Consider the following 23,219-nt stretch of genomic DNA (forward strand, 5'->3'; position numbering starts at 1 on the left):
CCCCCCCCCCCCCCCCCTTTTCAAATAATACAAATGTCTCTGCACATGTAAATTTCACTTCATATCATGCACAAACCTGGCACATTTCACATATTTGTTGTTAATTGTTGTTGTTTTTATATTGTCAATTTAAACATTTATATACACAACATCCCCTTTCGATGCAATGTCTGCACAACACAAACCAGAGTAATGCACATGTAAATATCTGCCACATTGTTCTTTCTCTGCAAATAGTTGTATTATTTTTCTCTATTATTCTTATCCTTGCATTTGTTTATTCCATATTTATGTTTCTACATTTGTCAACTATATTTGTCTACGTGTAGCACCTTTATTACCGAAGCAAATTCCTTGTATGTGTAAAACACTACTTAGCAGTAAAGCTCATTCTGATTCTCTTTCCATCTGCAGCGGACCTCCTCAACATGGCCCAGGTCCCCCACTGTCACTGACTAAAATTAAAATGTACCTGCCAATAAATCTCATTCTAATTCTGAACTCTTTATCTAATTTATTTAAACCCACCAGTCTTTCAGCTAGCATGAGTCTTGCTTGTGCCAGAATTATCAGTGAAAATGTCTTTCTGTTCAGTTACTTACCTGTAAACATCAAAACTTTAATATACTGCAATATTTTTAGTTATTTCCTACTCCATTTTAATGAGTACGAAGCCAGAACTTTACACTTGACCTTTTAGTCTTTTTGATCTGAATTGATACTCACCAAGCTTGTTTAGGGTCTGTTCGATCCGGTCTAGTTTCCTCCTCACAACCTCTTGATCTTTGAATCCTTCTGGTAAAGATTTGCCTGCTCTCCAGCACACATTCATGTAGATGTATATTAAGAATAAAAAGAATCCAATTATTCCAGCTCTCCCCAAGTAGGTCTTCATTGTGGTTTCACAAAGGATCACATCAGTCATTCTGTACTGTCCAAGCAACTCTTCACTCCACACTTTACAGCTCAAGTAGTACAATAAAGAACGTTATCTTAAAGATAACACTTTCCTACCATATGCACCATAAATTACTACTTCAGTTGGGTCTTTCAATTTAGCTGTTTAAATCAAAAGGGCATGATTTATTGAGGCTGAGATAGGAACCGAGTCGATGCCAATTTTAATCTTAGTACCTCACTAAGTTGTAGAGGCAGACTAATCTGACACTATCAAGCTATCATGGAGGTTTCAAAGTGCACTTCTGTATTTACTGTGCTTGTTTTGTTTTACGTTACATCACAGCAGATATAAAAATGTATGTGTATGTTGATTCTACACTGTGTCTCAGTCTCTATTACTCGTACTATGTATTGTGTAAACATTAAATATGTTATTAAAAATAAATTAGCCATGTTCCTGCAGACCGCAGCAGAGTTTAGTATTTGTCACAGCATAATGGTGTGTTTCTCCTGATTTATTACCAACCATGATTCAGGTGTAAAAATTTTCAAGTCAAATGACGTGAATATGTAACAGCTGAATACTCTCTCATAATGGCATTGTCGTATCTGATGAAAAAAAGAAAAACAAGATAACCATTGGATGATAATTTTTTTTTTTTATGTACAGAATATAGTTAAAGACCAAGCAAATCAGAGGTACTGACATCCTCAGTGATGTTGGGAAGTGGTCAGGTAGTTTAATAGCTGACAGTTTTGGCTGGTTTTGTCTCATCCAGGTCAGCTTCCAGGTAACGGAATCGGCGGTGGCGGCGCAGAATCTCAATAGCCTTTTGTTCTACAGCAGATGGAGTGATGCCAAGATCCTCCAGACCTGGAAGTCCTGGGTACTTCATGTCTGTTGTGTGAAACTTATAAATAAAAGAGCAGTGCAATAGTGAATATCTGGAGTGTTGGCATTAGAGCCTTCACAGTTGGTGGTCAAGTTTAAAGTTATACCAAAATCAGAATCTTGGGTTTCCTTACCCTCTCGACTTTGTCTGGGGTTGTCCACGGCTCAAATGGGTTCATTGCAAAAAACTGAGCAGCAAGGCTGAAAAGAAAAAAACAAGCTATCACATGATTGTACAGTAGTACAGTAGATTGCAGCTGGTAACCTTCTCTGCAGAGTGGATGATATGCTGCAGTCTGCCTTTGTCCCTGGCAGTGGCAGCAGAGTTTCAATTGTTTGTATCAGTACATACATGTAAGCCGCAAACATGGGGTAAGCTGCAAAATAGGATCTGTGACAAACAACTCTAGAAAACGGCCTGACCCATGTGTGTAAATATTGTAGCACTTGGCAATCTTTAAACATCTCTTGTTTAGTTTAGAAATATGCATTCAGCGTGGTTAAAAACTTTTGTCAGTTACATAGAAGACGACTCGTCTCCGTATAAAGCACTTACTGATAGAGTGGGCGGGGCAGGGGGTAGGGCACAAAAGGTCTGTGTGCCACTGCGTAGATGTACTCCACCAGGTCATGAAGGAGATAACGGTTCGGACTAGACAACAAGAGAAGACACTGATGAAGGAGAGTCCTCGTTATGTAATCTATGCTCACATGTGATAAACATGAAGGGCATGAACCATGGACCAACGCATGCTGACACAAGGTTTCCATACACACATACTCTAAGTAAAAAACAAAACAAATAAACAAATCACATCAATTGTGGGCAGTCTATAAAGCCCACAAAGCCTATAAAAGCAAAATTCTGCTCACACCCACAACTAGTACGCTTTCTTGCTCAGTACAAACTATGGTTATTATGATGCTCACAATATTTGCTATACATCTAAATTAGTTGTGCTGTACGTGTCCAATCTGTTATCAAATTTCAGTATTTTCTCAACTTCTAGGCACAGGTTTTCACGCAAAGCTATCTGAGTGCTGACTACCTACCCAACTAAAGCAAACGTCTTTCCATTAGCATCAGGGTCTCTGACAGCATTGATGATGGCCTTGGCCACATCCACCACCTGAGGGAGAAAAGAGACTGTTTAGTTGGGTTCATTTAATAGGCACATTCAGTGAGTTGAGTGTTTGTGTGAGGTGTGTATTGTCTCCTTTAGACAAAAGTGGAAAGTCACTTTTTATTACATTTGAAGCTTCAATTGGGGCATTCAAATGAAGCTTTGAATGTCTGTCATATTTTATTATGCCATCGCCCTTAAATCCTCAATGCGAATAAAGTCACATGAGACTAGGGCTGAAACGATTCATCGATTACTAAAATGCATCGCCGCCAAGCAAAAGTACTTCTTAAACGACGCATCGATGAATCGTTGAAATAATCTATAGAAGCTTCAAATACTAATATCATCGTTAGCTGCAGCCCTACATGATACTGTAACAACTTAAAGGCCGAATGTTTGTGGACAGCCATTCAAAGTTGGCCCGAGGGCAGCGATGGTCAAGCACACAGAATCAGCCCTGTGCAGCTGCTAACTAATCAGTTTTTGTTTTTCTGGCAATGATGTTTTGTAAAATTGTAAATAACACGCAAATGACAGAATCTGAAGTTTGAATTTATTATGAAAGGGAAAATATTAGATTTCCTTTCAATAAACTTACATGGACAGGCTGCTTCACTGTCTTCTTCCCCATTGATATGAGTGGAATAGCATTGCCAAACCAGCGCATGTCTGAAAAAGGATAAGAGCAATCACATTAAATTTTCACTGGTAGCAGCTGGCTCAATGTTTGTACCAAAGGAAACATTTTCAGCACTGTGGAACACTGAAATGGTCAAAAGAAATTCAAATACCCATCACACAGCATACTTGATGATCTTAATCTATGGCCGCATTCATGATCTGTTTCACACACACAAACGATATGTCTTACTTGCGTAATGGTTGAAGAATCTGTCCTCCCTCCCAAAGATCTCAGAGGGCTTCATGATGATGGCATCAGGAAACTCATCTCTCACTGCCGTCTCTCCTACAGCCTTTGGTAAAGCAACATTATACACAATGATCAACTACATTAATAAAGATTAACCTTCTGTGCCCTTTAAAATACACTGGTTTAAACATGTACACTCACTGGTCACTTGCTTGTAAACACAAATAGCTAAACAACCAATCACATGACAGCAACTCAATGCATTTAGGCATGTGGACAAGGTGAAGACAACTTGCTGAAGTTCAAAACAAAGCTTGCTGAAATTCGAGCATCAGAATGCGGACGAAATAGGATTTAAGTGACTTTGAACGTGGCATGGTTGTTGGTGCCAGACGGGCTGGTCTGAGTTTTTCAGAAACTGCTGATATGCTGTAATTTTCACGCACAGCCATCTCTAGGGTTTATAGAGAATGAGCCGAAAAAAAGAGAATATATCCAGTGAGCGAACTGACATCAACAATGCCTTGTTAACTCAAACGAGTTATTTGAGTTACTGTTGCCTTTCTGTCATCTCGAACCAGTTTGTCCATCCTCCTCTGACCACTGACATCAATGTCAGTGGTCAGAGGAGGATGGGCGTTACAACCAAGGTATGCAGAATACCATCTCTGAACGCACAACACGTCCAACCTTGAAGCAGATGGGCTACAGCAACAGAAGACCACACCAGGTGCCACTCCTGTCAGCTAAGAATAGGAAACTGAGGTTACAATTCACACAGACTCATCAAAACTGGACAACAGAAGATTGAAAAAAACGTCGCCTGGTCTGATGAGTCTCGATTTCAGCTGCGACATTCAGATGGTAGGGTCAGAATTTGGCTTCAACAACATGAAAGCATGGATCCATCTTGCCTTGTATCAATGGTTCAGCCTGGTTGGGTGGTGGTGTAGTGGTGTGAGGGATATTTCCTTGGCACACTTTGGGCCCCTTAGTACCAATTGACTAACGCAACAGCGTCCCTGAGTATTGTTGCTGACCATGTCAACCCTTTATAACCACAGTGTACCCATCTTCTGATGGCTATTTCCAGCAGGATAATGCACCATGTCACAAAGCTCAAATCATCTCAAACTGGTTTCTTGAACATGACAATGAGTTCACTGTACTCCAATGGCCTCTGCAGTCACCAGATCTCAATTCAATAGAGCACCTTTGGGATGTGGTGGAACGGGAGATTGCCATCATAGTTGTGCAGCCGACAAATCTGCAGCAACTGCGCGATACTATCATGTCAATATGGACCAAAGTCTCTAAGGAATGTTTCCAACACCTTGTTGAAAGTATGCCTCACAGAATTAAGGCAGGTCTGAAGGCAAAAGGGGGTACTACCTGGTACTAGCAAGGTGTACCTAATAAAGTGACCGGTGAGCGTATATACTGTTCAACAGAAACACAGATACCGTAGTTTGACTGAGGCCACATCCACACTACTGCATTTTAGTTTTAAAACCTATTGCTACGTTTGGACCTCCCGTCCAGACTAAAACAGCGAAAACGGAGAAGTCTGAAAATGCCGCACACCCTGTTTTTCATTTTAAAACTCTGGGTAGTGTCTCAGTACAGGAGTTTTTGATTTGGTATTTTTATTAAAATATTTTGTACAGTGCAAGTCACCGTTGACTTTGTATTCAGTAATAGTTCCAGCTTGCTATTGGTCCATACAAAATAAAATCTGGTGTGATTCTTCGTCTGCATAACTTTATTCTTTCGCCAACTCTTCTGTAACTACAGAACAGGCCATCTGCTTCATGTTTACACCGGCATGCGCATGCCCAGTAAATGAACAGCATCTAGATGTGCGTTTTCAGTAGTTTTAATATAGACAAATATCAGCTCTGATATACAGTTAAAACACTGGTGTGGACGGAGATCGTATTTGATTTAAAACTCTGTTTTTAAACAAAAACGGAGCAGTGTGGATGGGGCCTGAGTAAGAGAGATGTGCAGTATGTGGGTGGAGAAATAGCCGTCTACCTTGTTCCTCAGGTATTTGGACGGGCTGCGTATGTCAGCGTTGAGGTGAGACATGTGGACGAATTTTGTGATGCCGGCCTCTCTGGCTGCCTTGGCAATCTGCTGTGGGATGCTCACAAAAACATCCTCAAAGCGATAGTTCCTTTACACAAAAAAGGAGAAATACTTGCTTGTGAATGCTTACCTAAAATTTACACAGCTATTCAGCAATGTACTCCAAAATTCACCTATACCTACATCTCCAAAATGTCAAATAAATACAATTCTATTTAATGTGAACAACATAATATCAGATAAATCAGATGCTTTAAGACGTTTTACCATGTCTCCCACTCTCTTCCCACTAGGTTGATGACAACATTAGAGTGCTCCAAAGCCCGTTTGATGGAGTCTTTGTTCCTGGCATCCCACTCCTGCAGTAAGAAAGACAGACACAACACATTTGCATTTAATTTAAGGCTCTAAATGCAACATTTCTGCAAGGTGCCCGTGTGTCTGTATGCATCTTACCATGAAAATTATTTGTCCAAGATCACCCATGGGCCTAAAGTACATGATGTCATACTGATCACAGCGGTGAGGGACTACAATCTGAGAGCCAATCCGACCTGCAGAAATCATCAGTAAATAAACAAATACAATATCATGTTTGTTTCATTAGCAGTTTTTAGGGGGAATTGTTTTTAAATCGATAAATCGGAAATTGATAGCAATAATATAAATACATCAACTTCACAGCCGCTTCAATTACAATGTCCAACTGTGCTTAGAAATCTTGTTTCTTATGATTTAAAGGCAATCAAGTTCAATAAAACCCAATTCAAACAATGTTTAAGACCTCTTATGGGATGACACGTTAACAGCAAATAAGACAACATTACAAATAAAATTGTTCATCAGATGTGATGTTTACAAGCACTATTAGAGTAGTAAACTAGTTTGCATATAAGTTAGCGTCAGTATTTATGCTATATTTTTTGTAACTCACCCAGCCTATTGACTACGTATCGGCCCAGAAAACCTGTGGCACCAAACACCGTTGCCGCTATTCCACTGGAGGAGGAGCGTCCTCCTTTCCCTTTGGGGACAACAGCATGGTGAAGCTTCCTCTGCTGGACTGTGGAGATGGATGCAGCTGACAACACAGCAGGGGAGCAGCTACCTAAAGAGGAGAGAGGGACACAGGCAGCTTATGATCCGAGTCAAGCAGTAAGATACACTCAGTTGCCACAGCATTAGGTACACCTTGCTGAAACTAATTAAGCAAAACATATTTTCTTTATGGAGGTTACAATGTTTTTTATTGAAACAGTGTTACAGTTTATTTGGAGTGCTCTCAAATTGCATGGCATTACACTTACTGAGTTGTTACTAAATCTTATTGTCATTTAAAAGTTGTATAAATGGGACAGACAGGTATTAGAAACACTGCTAAAATTGTAATTATCCATGCTTAATATGTAACACTGAACACTGTACTGCTGTGGTGCTGTATGTCACTATTTATTTGATTACACTGTATTTTACACACAACAAACTAGCTGTAGACTAGTGGTGAAGAAATTACTGTATGCACTGACCAGATGAAATTAACCAACACATGAGCAAAAAGGCATCTTAAAACTCTGGATGTTTTTTTTAGGAATAATACAATTCATAACAGGAACCTTTGAATATGCCAGTGGATGAATAGTATATATCCACATCACATAATAATGTTAATGAAACTCAGCTGTTGTGAACCATAGAGCAGACAGGAGCTAACGCGACCTCGGGGTCCCTGCACAAACGCCTGTAACGTTACATGCAGTGTCGATGTACCATACGCTTGTCACTGTAAAACAGATCAGTTAGTCATATATATAAAACTGTTGATATCTTTCCAGGGTAAAAACATATCGTTGCGTTAATTCATGTTCATAAAACAAGTGTTTTGTTTTGAGCCACTATAGCAGAGGCCACGTCAAGTATCCCACCGGAAAAGACAGCGGCTGATCCTCAGCTTAATTTAACGCATTACCCTTCATTTATTAACGCTAATGGACATAGTGATGCGGGTGGTAACGTGGTGGTCAGATAGCTGGTGACACAATTATTGAAACGGTCCAAAGTGAGCTAATAGCTAGCTAATCCCTAGCTAGCAGGTGACTAGCCGAACCGGTTAGCAAGGTCACTCGAGCCGAGTCTTGGGTCTAACTGTGAGCCCGTGTTAGAGTAGCTATGTGTGAATATCTGAAATCACAACATCGTACTCTAACATGTTTATGTCATTGAGAAATGCCTACTGTTTAGACACTACTCACTTGAAATTTTTGGAAGGACACTCGCAGGACGGCTAACCAGCGCCACGGTCGCCATCTTTCCGACTACGGCATACCTTGTGTGCCAAAATACACGCATGTCAATTCTCGACAGCGCTACAGTAGTAACGTTATCTGTAGAGTTGCGCGCACACAATGCTAAAAACACCTCTGATTTTAAAGATGTGGTCCTAACAATACAGAACGTATCCAGAATGTGTGTATGTCATGCGGACACAAGTATTTAAATGCATGGAAATGTCTCTGGCAAGATCATATGACATCCTATGGCAGGCCTGAGAGACCATGTGTTCAGAGAATTATTTGTTATGCTTGTTTGTAAAATGCACAGACTGTCAGTTTCTGTTTTCAGTTACTGTTTTTTTCAGTGGTTTACACACTAACACTAAAATGTAAACCTGTAATTAATGTACCAACCCACTGAACCTATTCTGCTAAAATACAAGCACATTCCCTGAGCACAGAATTCTCACCATTTGACACAAGATATGAATACAATCTCTTGTTTTCATATGGAACATATGGAGTGAGACTAAGAGAAGGAGGACGGGGTGGAGGAGGATGGGTATAAGACCAAGACCAAGACCAAGACCAAAAGAGCCATTATCTCTGATGAGATTGGGAACTGTATTCCTACCTTCACAGTATTTACATTATTTTACTTTATTTGCATCTTTTGCACAACAGAAAGATTACCTCCACAAAGTGGTAGGGAACACCTTCTGTCTCCTTAACAGGAGCCTGAAATCATTAACATGGTTCTAGAAAACAACAACATAACACCAAAGCAAATACAAAGTAAAAGCATAGACATCAACGCAATGACATATTCCAAAATGTTGACAGAGTGAGTTTATCAATACTGGACCATGTCATGCGCCGAAACCAGATGAGGATGAAATAGCTCTAAAGGGGTGCCATTCGAAAGGAACACAGAAAGAGTCAAATATCCACATTTCCACAATTGATGCTTGTGCTATTGTCAAAGTCCTTGGCCAGAAAGGAAGCAAAATCACTGTGTCTGCAGGCATTGACCACCACAGCTTCATCCATCACTATGCCACCCTTGGCCGCTACAACACTGCCTGTCTTATCACATTCCTCGATACACTACACAATATGCTCATTCTGCCAGACCAGATAGATGGCTCAGAGCAGCCCAGGTACTTTGTCATGCTATGGTCAGCAACTGGTTCTCCCACACTTTTCAGTAGTTTATCTCCCCACCATATATCCTGATAAGGCATTCATAATAATGTTTTACACTGAGCACATCAGTGTTCAATTGGTTCTTAGAAATTAAGATGGTATATGTGTGTAGCTAAAAATTAGGTATGCTTTCAGAAAAAACTATAATAAAACATTCCTTAATCAGTGTGGAGGGGTTATAAATGTTTGTTTTTACCTTTAATTGATAAAAAATTGCTTTTAAAAATGTATTTCAATCAATTCTAAAGGACTCACGATTTGCAACTTGCTGTTTACAGTTTTTTCTGATTGCTTAGGCACAATATTTTAAACTATTGGCGATTTTTGCAAAACTCAACACACTAATCAAAAAATAAAACATCATACATCTCTTGCAAAAGCAAACCATTCTTGCAAAAGCAAACCATTCTTGCAAAGCTCTTCAAATTCTTTTAAAAGCAAGAAAACCAGTTGTTTGTTCACCCCAGAGCCGGAGTGACTGCATCACACTCAGAGAACATACTGGTACCACCACATAGAGTCTCTCTGCATTGGGTGAAGCTGCTGTACAGAGTCATTTTCAAAATAAACTCAATTCATGTAAAAGAAGTGAGAAACACACATCCATACTTTACACATTTGGGCACCTGTGTGTATGTGAGTTTTACTGTATTACATGCATGACAAAACCTTGATGCAAACTGCTATACACTACACTGAGAAAATGCAAAAGCCACAAGTGTTTTTCATTTTTACCATCAGCGCATAGTTGCTGCTTCATGTGCTTATTCAAAGATGTTTGTGTGGACTGTATTGATACAAAAACACAATTTCTGATTGAGAAGTTTTGTGAGAATTGTTGGCATTTGCAAGAGATGTATGATGTTTTGTTTGTGATTAGTGTGTAGAGTTTTGCAAAAATAGCCTATAGTTTTAGAAATTGTGCCTAAGCAAACAGAAAAAAGCTGTAATGGTTCAATGACATAGCACAGTAGAAGGTGGCAGCACTGTGCAGCAAATGCATGTAGCAGCTGGCCAATCAGAGCTCATGTTGCTGTTCTGAGGGTGGAACACAACATAACATATATTTGTTATGGATTGCAAAGCAAACAGCAAATGTTAAAGTAAGAGACACATTTTGTGAGATGGAATATTATAAAGAGACATTAAGTTGTACTTTGGCAGCTACAATTAATTGAAACATGTATTCAAATTTAACATCATAAAACCTTACAACTAGTCTGTGGTCTGAGTCAGACCTGAACAATCTGCCAACAATGAGTCAGTATCATTTCAAGTTGAATCATGGAAACAAAAACACAGAATATGGTCTTTGAAACAACTTTTTATTTCATCATATAAGACATAAAAACGTACTTTTCTTATTTCAGCTACAATCCATCCTCTCTGGATCGCTGGTTGCTTAGCTAATAGATAAAGAGGGCACAGGTCTATCTTCAAATTACACTGGATCTCTGTTGGCGACTAAAGACAAATCAACTGTTAAAACTTGGTTATGTTCTGTATTAGCTGAGACATCATTATGTCAAATAAGAGGGATCTGGCAGGGTAGTCCGTACCCTTGTCTCTTTGACAGGTAAGAATGTAATGGTTTTTTATCCAGGTGTACACACACAACAGTAAAGTGCAAGATTTCTAATACTGCAAGGCACAAACTATCAATAATAGGATTGTCTTTATGTTTCTAATATAAAAAAATATTATAACACTTACAAAATGTTTTCATACAGAAACAACACAAGTAAAACCTTGTCTAAACCCTCCACAAATATCTGAAATATTTTCTTAAAATATGTTCTGTACACATACATAGGAAATTACAGCAGAAATATATACAATAAATTCTATTACAAATACATATTTTATGATTGCTGAATTAAATTGTTGAACAGATATGAAACATAGGATCGAACATATTCCATAATAAACAAGTGAAATCATTAGTAATCAATATGTCATCAACTGCATTCTACAATTAAAAAGTACACAACAATAATTTTATTTCTTTGTTAACATGATAAAAAAAAACATTTTTGGCTCAGCCTTTATTGCACACAAATATTTCACCATTATGAAAGTAATGCTAAAATGTCTAAAAGAAAAACAAATAAAAAGCAAAAACAAAGATTTGATCAATTTTTTACCCACGCACTTTTTAAACTCAGATACTTTTAACATGGAAAGTGAGAAAAGTAAAAATTGTTGAAAGTCTAACCTGTTTATCAAAAATGTCAATGCACAGCAAAGATTGGGTTCAATAAACAGTGACAGCAGAAAGTTAGTGCTGCACTATGTATTGTAACTTGATTTCTCAATTGTGACACATTTAAACATAATGCCTGTCTGTAACTGCATCTTAACTCCTTTATATAAAAAAGTACAACTGGTTGATTGACCTCACTGTTATACAAACTCAAAGTTCCACAGAAAGAAATAATACTCTATAACCGTATACTTAAAACAATAAATAGAAGATGCTGATGATCAGTGTGTCATCAATAATTTGTTCATGGCACATGGGAACTGGTTTGTTTCCTGTCAGCAGGAAACATCCACTTGATCTGTTTTAAGACTTAAAATCCAAAACTCAGACTTGATGTGCTCTAACATGTTGTTTTGTGACGTCATGTAGACACACAAGCAACATGACAGAGTTTGTCGCAAATAAGAGAAAAGGGATCTTTTAATTTTCTGTGTGTGCAATGCCTTACAGATTCAACCATCCATTTGCTTACACTTCAAAAACTTGGTTACTCTCAGGTGGGAAGTGGGACATCCCCAGTTCCCACATGTCATGAACGCAGCACGATTCCTTTTGACTGTTAGATGATAGGGGGCAAACACTGAGACGGTTCCTGGCTTTCTTTTTTCTCTGTGCCCACTTCCTCTTGAGGCTTGATGATGATGTGAACAGGCCTCTCTCCACCTCCTTCTTGCTGCTTGGTATCCTTGGAGAGCTTGCCCTCATTCTCATACACCTCCTCCTCTGCTGAGGCCCCGATGGGCCGCAAACGCTCGGCAGGGGCCATCTTAGTTCCTGTTGCTGAACCGTCTCTCTTCAGCTTGTCAGTAGTGCTGCTCTGTAAGCCGGCCTTCTCCACTGTACCATGGAAACAAAGGACATTACATGTCAGCTCAAGGCGAATACAAAACAATTCTGTAGGCATGTCTGCAGCTATGGATGCAGCTAATAGGTATCCTAATAATAACAATGTGACATTCAAGCGAGCAGCACATACCTATTCAACCTGATCTGTCCAGATTTTATAGATGACAGGCAAGTCTTTGCTCTATTTAGCAGTTTGTTGTATCTACCATTTTTACTTGTGTGGATATTATATTTCAAATATAGTACAGATGATAAAGTGTGTGTTCTCTTACCAGGCTTGCCGTTAGCTTGTTTGCGGAAACTGTGCTCACTGCTATTCTCTGTGCTGGTCAAACTGTCGGAGGTCTTCTTTGCTGTTGGCCTGGCTCTAGGCCGGATTTTGTTGAAATTTCCCTCCAGGATCCATTCATGCTGTAACCCCTCATCAGGGGTCATACGCTTGGTTGGATCCCAACTGAAAACACAGAAAAACAATATAAGTCTGCAAGTGCAGATTGTTATTTAATCTTTAATAAAGTACTGTTCAAGCATACTTTAATTAAAAACTCTTTTTATGCAGTCCATTTAGGATGTGAGACAGATAAAGGCAAAACCTGTTCTCGAAGACAGTCAAGAAGAATCTTAGAGTGAACTTACGTGAGGCAGCGTTTGATAAAGTCTAAGAACAAAGCATCATTGGTTTTCAACGCAGTTGACAGCTCCTTGGAGTTGGGTCTCCTCTTCTTCCCCTTGCTGTTAGTGATGTTCCTTGGGTTTCCTTTTGAGTCTGCACAAAATTATCAAGCACAGTACCGATTTATCATCTTGGCACATATAGAGTTATCTCACACCTTCTGCAAAGTACTAGCCTAGTTGTTCATTTATCTTCTGATAAAATTTAGTAATCCTATAGTCTACATTGTTTGCTGTACAGCACATAAAATATCACAACTATGTGCAGATAAATTCTCACCAAAGAACAACCTCTTCCTGGATGCTGACTGAACAAAATCATTTGGAGGCATTCCAAGAACCTGTAAGTGAAAATATCAGGACACCTTAACACAGTGAAGCAACTCACCAACCATATACTGTGCATTTACAGTTGTGAAACATGCAAAATAAACACAACAAATGTGGATATGCAGTTTTGTCCATATCATACCTCCATTATGCAAGCTATCTGCTCCACTTCGCTCTCTCCAGGGAAGAGAGGATAGCCTGTGTAGAGTTCACCAAGGATGCAACCCAGACTCCACATGTCAATGGCCATGCTGTAGGGGTGACCCAGGATGACCTCTGGAGAGCGGTAGAAGCGACTCTGGATGTAGGTGTACACTAATGGAAAAGAAAGAAGAGACCATAAGGAATATGAGATTTTACCTCTCTGGACCAGTCCTGGCTATTTCTTTGAATATCTTGACATGGTAAAAAAAAGTATTGTTACATATTCTCTCAATTGAGTTTTACGCTCTTACCCCTTTGTTGTTCATAACAGCTTGATCCAAAGTCAACCACCTTGATGTTCCCTGGACCTCGCTGAGACAGAAGGATGTTCTCCTGTTCAGAAGTAGAAGGAAATACATTCGAACACTTTTAAATAATGCTGCTGCAATATTCTACGGCTCCACAAGATGGAGTGACATTCACACTGTTCAGGGGAAACCTCTGTAGTAAAATTATCAGGATTCAGTGCAAAAGTTCACTATATTTAAAATTGTGTCTCATATTCTATATCCCCAAAAAAGAAGTCAAGGTATTATAGAAACTATGAAGTCAGTACCGGTTTGAGGTCACAGTGGATAATCTTCTCCCTGTGCAGCATCTGCAGGCACCTGAGGAGAGCATGGGTAAACCGACGGATGAGAGCGAGACTGAAGCCCTGGAAGTTGTTTTTTTTGATGAGCTCGTACAAGTTCACCCTGATAAAAGAAACAAAATGTGGTGGATGGTTAGTTCATAATAATGAAAATTGTAAAATAGGAACTATTTTTCTCTTTACTTTTATATTTTTTCTTTTTCTCTCTATGCACGTTGTTCCGACAGTACTAGGGACAACATGGCTGAGTGAGCCCAACAGAAGAACTTCTTCATGTTCCCCAAATAAACGATCTGAAAAAAGAAGGCTGCTAAGTCTGATGTCACCCTACACTTTACATTACTAGTGATAAAACATCTGCTGACTGTCAAGTGCATACTTGGAAATAATCTATGATTGTGCTCACATTCAGAGGGAGACACAGCGTGTGTCCTCCCGCTATTTCTTGCTACTTGTGATAAGCATAAACATCTTTAGACTGTGTAACTGGAGCCTTCACACCCTGAAGCAAGAAGGGGTAAGAGATAGGGCCCTAATCAAGGCCTTAACTAAAGGATTCGGTGACAGTAATGTTAGAAGGTGGCAGTCCAAGACGTCCTCTAAAGGTCATTCAGCCAGAGTGATACACTAAACTATCTCCCCTCTCCCCTCCACTACATATCAGTGGCGATCCATGCTAAAACGCAAATGGCTCAAGGTGCACAGGTGATCACTTAACGCCTGATTGACTGTATTAGAACTAATGAATAGAGACAAGTGAGAAGACAGTACAATGATCTAATCCTGCTGTTGTACTCTGAGTAAGGTGGCTAACCTTGAATACCTTTGATTAACAGATTAATTATTCAGTTATGCCCTTATGGTCTCCTGTAAGACTAACTTCTGTACATGTGGGTCTGCTTGTTTGCATGCAGAATGGGAGTTGGCGTACTAACCCGAGTAGCTCAAAGGAGATGCACAGGTGATTTCGGAAGTAAAAGTACTCCTTCATGTGGATAACGTTGTGGAGGTTGTCTTTGTCTTTCCTCTTTATTACATCCAGGATCTTCAACTCAACCAGAGCTTGGTGATGAAACCTGCAGACAAATTTACAGGAGGTGTTAGAGACTGAAATTTAACAATATTGCATGGAATTTCACCATTTATTTCTGAATGTCCAGGTGTAGCAGGACTTGAATAAATAAATGTATGTATCCAAATGTGTCAAAGACGTGCCAAAATGGTGAAAAACAAATATTAGACCTCTTTGGAAACTTATGATGTATTATATGAACTTTTCTGCCGTCAGTTTTCTGAGATAGAGAGGTTTCTCCCAGCACATCAATCATTCAAAACTGCCAACCATTCACAAAACTGCCAGGAAAGATAAGATCGGCTAACTCAGTGCTCCAGTTCTCCTGAGGCAGTGCTGTGGCAGCTTGCACCCATTTTGTTTTCTGCATTATTGAAGTGGCGGTAAGACCCGACAGCTCTTACATCTAACCTACAGGACTTGGGCAGTCCCAGCCTTTGTGATCCTCAGTGAGGAAGGAGAGGTAAGATAACACCATGAGGTGCCGTCTTGTATCATGCTAAATCAGGATCTCAACGATTTGGCAGACTCCTAACATGTAAAATGATCACGGTGCAGGCATGTGGGAATACTTCACAACGGGGTATCAGATCTTCAGTGAATGCCAAAAGTTGACTCCTTAATGTCACAAATAACTTATTCTATAGGGTATCTAGTGAAGTATAATGTCATCTAAATTTAACAGTAGTACAGGAGGCGTTTATAAAAATATTCTGGTTGAATAAGTTGAAAATGTATTTCAGTAAAGGTTCAATCAAATGTGACCTGGTCAGAATGAAATGAACTGTATCAGAATCAAAATGCACCTTTTCTTATTGCGAATCATCTTAATGGCTACGAGTTCATTGGTCTTGTGGTCCAGACATTTCAGGACCTGCCCAAAGGAGCCTTTCCCAATCACTTCAAGCACTTCAAACCTGTAGCCAATGTGGTCGTGCAGCACCTGGAAAAGCGAGAGGAAGAGCACAGTGAATTTTATTTTATATAAAATGACTTCATATAAAAATGTCAATCACTAACAGCTAAATTAATAAAAGCAAAACATTGTGATTTGCAGAATTTTAATCTACCACGGCTACTGTTAATTGCTGTACATGTTATTTACTCAGTGACACTATTTTTCCTAGGCTGTGCTCACTTACACTAATCTGCAGCTACAGTATTAACTGTACCGTGGCTTTGCTATAACTGTCTGTTCACTCCTGTGACAGTGACATGAGCCTCAGTAGGGATATCAGAGTCTAAACAATGGGCAGTCACTCACCTTGAAAGAGCTCATTCATTACATATTGTCTAACACACAACTGCCTGTCAGTCACATTGTTTATACAGGACAGTTCAGCCTGTTGTCACAGGGTTTGATGACCTCAGTGCAGTTTATTGTAAAACAGTATTCAGCAATGAAGTCAGTCCAACAGAATGGCGGTTTCATGTGTGCAGCTGCTGGATTAAGGTCATACGAAGGCATCTGGTCATGTACAGTTCAGCTTAGGCAGCTTGAAAGCCTGTGTGTGTGTGCGTGTATATGTGTGTGAAATTATAACTAATATCAACTAAATGTTTTCTCATCTCCAGTCTATCTTCTTACTTTGAAATTATTTCAGTGTCTTCATTTATATACACATTCTATGCACGTTGCATGCACATATATGCTTTTAAATAGGACATAAACTCTGAATAACGACTGAGGATTTTACAGATCCATTTATGCTGGTTTTGAATGCATTAGCAAATTAAATACAAAATGTGTACAATTGACATCACTGCTGACTAATTTTTCAATTATACCCATAACTTTGAATTCTTCCTTTATTTCCAGTAGCTCAGTTCTTGCAATTACTAATTAAAAAAACAACATTCTTCAAATTTCACCTTCGTCACCTTTATTTTTTGGTCAAAGCTCAGACTGTTTAGAAACCTCTTTGTTGGAGCATTCAAGTGCTTCTGGGAACTGTTAACATCTAAGACATGGCAGTTGACAGTAAAACAGCAAACTTTTTTTTCAGTGAAAAACGCTTACATGTTTCTTTTTCATGATGTCTGTTTAATGTTTGTGTGTCAGGCTCAAGTTTCAACCAGAAAGCTGACAATAGTTGGGAAGCACTTTGTGACAAGGAAGAATTGTCTAGCCATAACAAATGGTCTGACTAAATCTTTATTGTGATAGAACACCAATCTCAACAAACACTTTTTGTAGTCTCTGCAAGTTGATTTCATATAACTCTGACATGAACTGAAACCAATTGGTGCCTGGAAAGTACTGAAGTAAAAAATGGCCAGCAATAATATAAGACAGCTTAAATTAGATTTAATGGGGTATTTTCTTTTAGTGCTCCATCTAAAACATTACCCTGATGTAGCTTCCATGCTCGTCATCATATCCAGAGTTCTGCGGTGCACCTTGGGAGCCCTCTAGCTTCTGAGAGCCCAGACCCAAGAACCAGATCTCTGCGTAGTCCATGATTTCTTCCTGCTCAAACTCCGTCAGCCGCTCCTGGAAGTTCTTCAGTGCCTCTGCAACCGGATGTAAGAGGAGGAGGACAGGATGAGTCACTGTTGTATTGATTGTACCTCTGCAAAGAGCAAGTGATTGTGAACACCCGGCTTTAACGGCAGCATGCTATTTTTTTATTGCATAAGTAGAATCAAAATGTTTACTTAGTAACATACATGTGTTTAAACACCCCCGAAAAATTGAAAATGTGAAATAACGTCTCTGTGCCTTTCTAATTCTGTTGTATTGTATTCTTATTCATAATATCATACCTATGGGGGACATGGGTAACCTTTGTCCCTCATATGACCTCTCTTTGTCCAGCTTGTTGCTGATAATCTTGCTGTTGCGGGAGACTGACACTTTATCCATTGCTGCACCAAACCGCATGGCGAACTGCTGGGTGGGCTTCGGCCTCTCATCCTGTACAATAAACACACATAGAGAAAGAAGGGTGCCTTTATGAGCAAAGAAGTACACTGAACTACACTGTGACCTTCATGATGCTTTCACAGTGAACCATGTCGCTAAAACTACTCTGCTGAAACTACTCTGCAGTGTGTCAGTTTTGAGTTTTATAAGCTACTTTGGGGAAATACTGATGCTGCTAGTGTGTGAGAGTCTTACCGGGTGTGTCTGATAGTTGTTTTGGCCCCCTTTGTTGGCAATTTGGGGCAGGATGTTGTCCGACTGCTGGTGTTGGTTTTTGGCATTGCTGACCACCACCTGGACCACCGGTGGCTCAAGCTGAGGCAAGGTCCCTACACCAGGGCCAAACTTCTGCAAGTCAGAGTGGTTGTTTTAATTTTATTGCATTCCATAAAGAAGACTAAATATTTGATAATATATTATATTTTCCTAAATATTCTCTCTCTTTACAGTCTGTCTTCATCTAAGACAGACTGTAAAGAGAGAGAATCTTTAGGAAAATCAACAAAGAAATTGGCTAACTTCCACAGCTAGAAGGCCTGTAGGGAATAACCAACTCTGCGTTTTAATACAACAGAACAACAAATACTGAACTGCACATCCAGTTGTAAACACACAACAAAAGCAGCTTGGGAGAGAGCCTCAGCAAGTGTGAAGTCTAAATGCAATATTCGCTTTTACACTGTATGTACAAGCTTGTTACAGCCCCTTTCATTTTTTCATGAGTACGTGTTTGCGTCTGGCTCCAACTCGATTTACATCCCTTTCGAATGCATTTCGTCTGTAGCGGCTCATGTGATCAGGATCCCCCCAGCAGGTAGTGGCTAGAATTACTGATCAGGGTGAGAGTGAAATGGGGACAACGCCTGTGTGTCTGTGTTCTGACAGAGTCTGTCTGTGGTGGCTCTATGGGGGAGGCAACCTGCTTTTCTCTGGCTGCCATTCTGCTTGCTCAGAGAGCATGATTACATGTGTCAAAGACAGGCTCAGCCCTGGTAATGATGGGCCAAATTAGACTCTGTCCTATGCCAAGCTCTCTGTAAATGTCCTATAGATGTGTTTGTGTGTCAAGAGAGCAATTTTAGAGTGTATTTAAGACATATTTTCACACATTTCGCTGCGATTCCACTTAAACTTCAGGTGGAAAATTTCAGAACAGATCTGTCCCTTCATCCTGCTATCATGTAGCCTTTAGCAATGTACCCTATTAGCAACATGATGAATTCTTTCATACTAATTATTAACAGCATTCTAGGAAAAAACACTTTCCTATCCACACAGTTGATGTTCTAATATTTCATCTCACGTGTTAAGAGCGGCTGCAGGATCTGCCAACTTGGTTATGACGCATAGAGATAGGGCTAAATATAGTTGCAAGCACCTGCCACAACAGGCAAAGGAAGTAAACACAGTTATGTGCCGTGCTTGTACATAACTGGGGGGCATGCTGATTCAGTATGATGCACTTGTGTCAATGGAAATGTGTGATGCATTGTACACCACATAACCACATATATGCAGACAGCTGTAACAGTAACATTTATGTTTTTGTAACATCTCAGGAGTAAATAAAAGTACAATATAGATGACCTGAATTGTGAACATGGATAAGTTTAAGTTAGGGACATATTTTCAAAGGAGCTTCAATATAATGATCAAAACATAATTCTCAGTGATGCATGTCAAAGCTATGGATTTCTAAAAGAAGAAGAAGGAGAAGAAGAAGAAGGAGAAGAAGAAGAAGAAGGAGAAGGAGAAGAAGGAGGAGAAGAAGAAGAAAAAGAATAAGAAGAAGACCTCACGTAATTCAACATGTTCTGGGTACGGGTCAGCTGCTACAGCATCTTGCAGAGGGGAAGTGCTGACCTGTGAGCAGGGTCGGGTTGTTCCAAGACGGTTGCCTTCTGCTGGGAGTCTGTGAGGGTGAGGGAAGGCCTCCGGTCGTGATGTCTGTGGGAGGAATGAGAGCAATTCATAAAATACAAGAGCTATAGTCACATGTGCACATTTCTGTTCTACTTCTGTGGGTAGCTATATTTCTCTTTTGCAATGATTTTTCATACAGCACAATACATAACACCATCCCCAAAGTCAGATTTAAGAAATAATTCTACAACAAAAGAGATAGATGGAAGCAGCATAATCCAATTGCAGTAGCTCTTTACATAACAGAGGAGAGGATAATGCAGAGGTAATAATTATGTAATACCATGCAATTACCAAAATAATAACCAGGTAATAGCTTGGTATTAACCATGGGTCTATCTGGGTATTATAAGACTTAAATTTATGTAACAGGTTAATGAGGGAATAATGAGGCAAAACGTAACACTATAGCAATATTTAGGTAACAATTTGGTAACCTGCTAACAATAAAATGGGTATATCGGTCATTAAACTTTTGATTTGTACAGTATTACCTTGATACTAAAGGGAATGTCTGGGACATAAGGGAGGGAGACATTTAGCATTATAATATGGTAATTACTGATTTTGGCTTCCAATAATGTTTATGTGATTTTGAAAGAATTACAGTGACAGTAGCTATTACCACATTATTATCAGGTTATTACCCTATTAATGTCACCATATTCCAAATAGAAGTAGTAGCACGGATATATATATATATTTTATTTGTTAGAAGGTTACCATATTGTTACAAGATTAGAGGATTGTAAAATATTACTAGACTATACTAATAGTTTTGCCTTATTGCTATCTTTAAATGTATTTCTCTGTTATTACTCTTCCAGCCTAATATAAGCCAGATATAGCCATTGTTAAGACCAAGCTATTACATGGTATTAATTAATTATTACTTCTTTATTATCAAACTATTACCCCACTATTACTGCTGGATATGTAATGTAAAGTGCTTTGTGTTTGTGCTGCTTGGATTCTCCAGCCTCTCCAAAAACACGCTGCCTGTGGGCAGCTGAGCGTGGTTGCAGCCAGACTAGCAGAAATAATGCACTGTGATCCTAAAATAGATTACTTCTGCAAAAACCCAGCAACAATGATCTAGTATTCTTTGTGTACCAGCTGGTTTGTGCAGGTGTGTGCACATGTGCACATCCTTGTGTCTGGCATAGGGTGCACATGTGCCTCCAAGCCTATGCACACTGGAGATCCACTTGCCTCAATGTGTTAAAAGGAAGCGATGGATGCTGTAAAAAACCAACAGAGTTCCGGATATTCTAAAAAAAGGTACCACAAACATTTGGGATAATTCTGCACGCTTCTCTCCGACAATCAGCCAGCTTACACGTGCCGCATTAATCGGCATATGGGTGAAATAAAGCTTAGCCCCATATGGGGATACGTGCTACACTCGCTCTGCCAGCCTGGCAGTCGGGGAGGGAGGGTGTGAGACAAGCTGGGTGGGTGTTAACTACCCAATCATAATCTTACACTTTACCACTGACTGAGAAGCAAAAGCAACAGGTCAGTATCACGGCCAAGTCATGGCAGTAACCCCAGAGGGAGAAGTATGAATTCATCCAGCCCTGCAGAGGAAAATGAGTTAATGAAGTGACTTCTTCTGAGTCTTACTGGTCACTGGGTAAAACTAAACACATCCTGCAAACACTCACTGGCTTTTCTCTTCACATCAAGGTTGTTATAATCCTTCAGTAAGATGAGAAAAACGACACGTAGCCAAAGAAGGGAACGCTGCAATAATGTAGTCATGTTGCAAGCTCAGGTTGAGATGCAATGTGAGTGACAGCAGGGGCCATGTAGGTCAATGTGGCAGGCTGGCTTCTAAAACATCACATGTAAAGGTCTGCTGTAAGCCTGGCTAATGAGCACTGAGCCAGTGGAAACCCAGTGACATCATAAAATATGCCCAAGAGCCCCAAAAAAATAAACGACTGTGACCTTTTATTTCATGGTGCTGAATGAGTTTTAGTAGCTTTACTATACACAGTAACGATAATCACAGATCAATCTATGTCATACAAATGCGTGTGAGTTGTTAGGGTAATAATGAGGTGAATGCATACTTATGTATATATATTTATATATATATATACACATATAATGTGCCAACAAGTTTAAAAAAAGTTACATACATAAATAAATGGAAGTTACGACAAGGAAACAGAAGTCAAGAGCAATGTTAACTTTGTATCTGTGTGACTGGGGGTCTTTGCAGGAGGTGGGATCATCCCAGCAGGTGTGTGAAAGCCAATTTGGTTCATTAAGGGTCAGTTGGTCAGAGGGTCAGCAAAGCAATACAACCAGGGGTAACTGAGGGTAAACATCAACACTGTAAAACGGTGCTCACTCACACTATCAGCTGTCAGACACGCACAGTATAATCACGCTGTAATTTTCATTACACAGAACAATCTGTTTCCTGAAGGCATCAAATGTAACCACAGGCAAGGATGCACATTCAGTTCAGCACAATTACTGATCAATCCATTTGATCAAAAAGAGTGTAAGTCGTTAGGATAATTTGTTTATTAAAGCATACATTCCTGTATTTTCAAAATTCTGTTACTAAAACAATTTTAAAGAAAGATGAAATTCTTAATTCATTCTTTGGATTCTTAAGATTCAAAAACAGCGAGGGTTAAATTTATATAAGTTTCCATGTAAGGTGTGAAAAATACACCAGAACGCATATAGACTGACAGAACCTGTCAACAAACACTGACATAAGTAGCCTAAACAACGACTGAAATAGAAATCAGATCAGATTTTTCATCCTAACTTGGCATGCGGTCAGGAGAAAGGGCCGACTACAAAATAAGCTTTAAAGTGGGATGTTGTGGAGGAGAAATGGAAATCATTCCAAAGTGGGAATGAGAATCCATTCTTGTCATGGATCAATAAAGATAAACAGTGGATGTACACTAAATGGTAGACTTTTCTTTTAGCTTATTTCTGTAAAAGGATACCTGTGGAGGGTTTTTCCCAAAATGGAATTAGCCTGGCCTGTATCTGGGCAAAA

At 39.4% G+C, this 23,219-nt stretch overlaps 2 protein-coding genes across 3 annotated transcripts; both read right to left on the reverse strand.

Annotated features, from left to right (window-relative positions):
- Positions 1–876: 876 nt before the first annotated feature.
- ndufa9a (NADH:ubiquinone oxidoreductase subunit A9a) lies at positions 877–8,276 on the reverse strand. Of its 2 annotated transcripts, XM_046038338.1 has the most exons (12): positions 8,131–8,276; positions 6,816–6,989; positions 6,338–6,435; positions 6,149–6,240; positions 5,828–5,969; positions 3,791–3,893; positions 3,518–3,588; positions 2,846–2,922; positions 2,349–2,444; positions 1,927–1,993; positions 1,608–1,811; positions 877–1,509 (listed from the first exon to the last, which is right to left on the reverse strand). In XM_046038338.1, the coding sequence occupies exons 1-11, from the start codon at positions 8,225–8,227 to the stop codon at positions 1,641–1,643; spliced, it is 1,188 nt and encodes a 395-aa protein (XP_045894294.1). In that variant the 5' UTR covers positions 8,228–8,276; the 3' UTR covers positions 877–1,509; positions 1,608–1,640. The 2 variants fall into 2 exon arrangements, with proteins under 2 accessions (XP_045894294.1, XP_045894293.1); XM_046038337.1 differs by lacking the exon at positions 877–1,509 and having other exon boundaries at positions 1,540–1,811.
- Positions 8,277–11,416: 3,140 nt separating this feature from the next.
- dyrk4 (dual-specificity tyrosine-(Y)-phosphorylation regulated kinase 4) lies at positions 11,417–18,582 on the reverse strand. Its single transcript, XM_046037946.1, has 12 exons — positions 18,458–18,582; positions 18,103–18,253; positions 17,687–17,850; positions 16,143–16,279; positions 15,200–15,340; positions 14,229–14,367; positions 13,924–14,005; positions 13,611–13,783; positions 13,419–13,479; positions 13,103–13,232; positions 12,739–12,920; positions 11,417–12,457 (listed from the first exon to the last, which is right to left on the reverse strand). Exons 2-12 carry the CDS (start codon positions 18,218–18,220, stop codon positions 12,180–12,182), a joined length of 1,605 nt encoding a protein of 534 aa, XP_045893902.1. The 5' UTR covers positions 18,221–18,253; positions 18,458–18,582; the 3' UTR covers positions 11,417–12,179.
- Positions 18,583–23,219: the final 4,637 nt, after the last annotated feature.

The sequence above is a fragment of the Micropterus dolomieu genome, linkage group LG22 (genome assembly GCF_021292245.1).
Source record: "Micropterus dolomieu isolate WLL.071019.BEF.003 ecotype Adirondacks linkage group LG22, ASM2129224v1, whole genome shotgun sequence".
Taxonomy (NCBI): Eukaryota; Metazoa; Chordata; class Actinopteri; order Centrarchiformes; family Centrarchidae; genus Micropterus; species Micropterus dolomieu.

Excerpts from the sequence above, each read along its gene's own strand:
- ndufa9a (XM_046038338.1), bottom strand. The coding sequence starts at position 8,227 with ATGCGTGTATTTTGGCACACAAGGTATGCCGTAGTCGGAAAGATGGCG. Across the intron at positions 2,445-2,845 it reads AAGACGTTTGCTTTAGTTGG|TCCGAACCGTTATCTCCTTC; the intron begins GTAGGTAGTCAG and ends CTTGTTGTCTAG. Across the intron at positions 1,812-1,926 it reads CCCCAGACAAAGTCGAGAGG|TTTCACACAACAGACATGAA; the intron begins GTAAGGAAACCC and ends TTTATTTATAAG.
- dyrk4 (XM_046037946.1), bottom strand. The coding sequence starts at position 18,220 with ATGCGGTTTGGTGCAGCAATGGATAAAGTGTCAGTCTCCCGCAACAGC. Across the intron at positions 13,480-13,610 it reads AGATAGCTTGCATAATGGAG|GTTCTTGGAATGCCTCCAAA; the intron begins GTATGATATGGA and ends TTTCACTTACAG. Across the intron at positions 12,921-13,102 it reads TTTATCAAACGCTGCCTCAC|TTGGGATCCAACCAAGCGTA; the intron begins GTAAGTTCACTC and ends CTGTGTTTTCAG.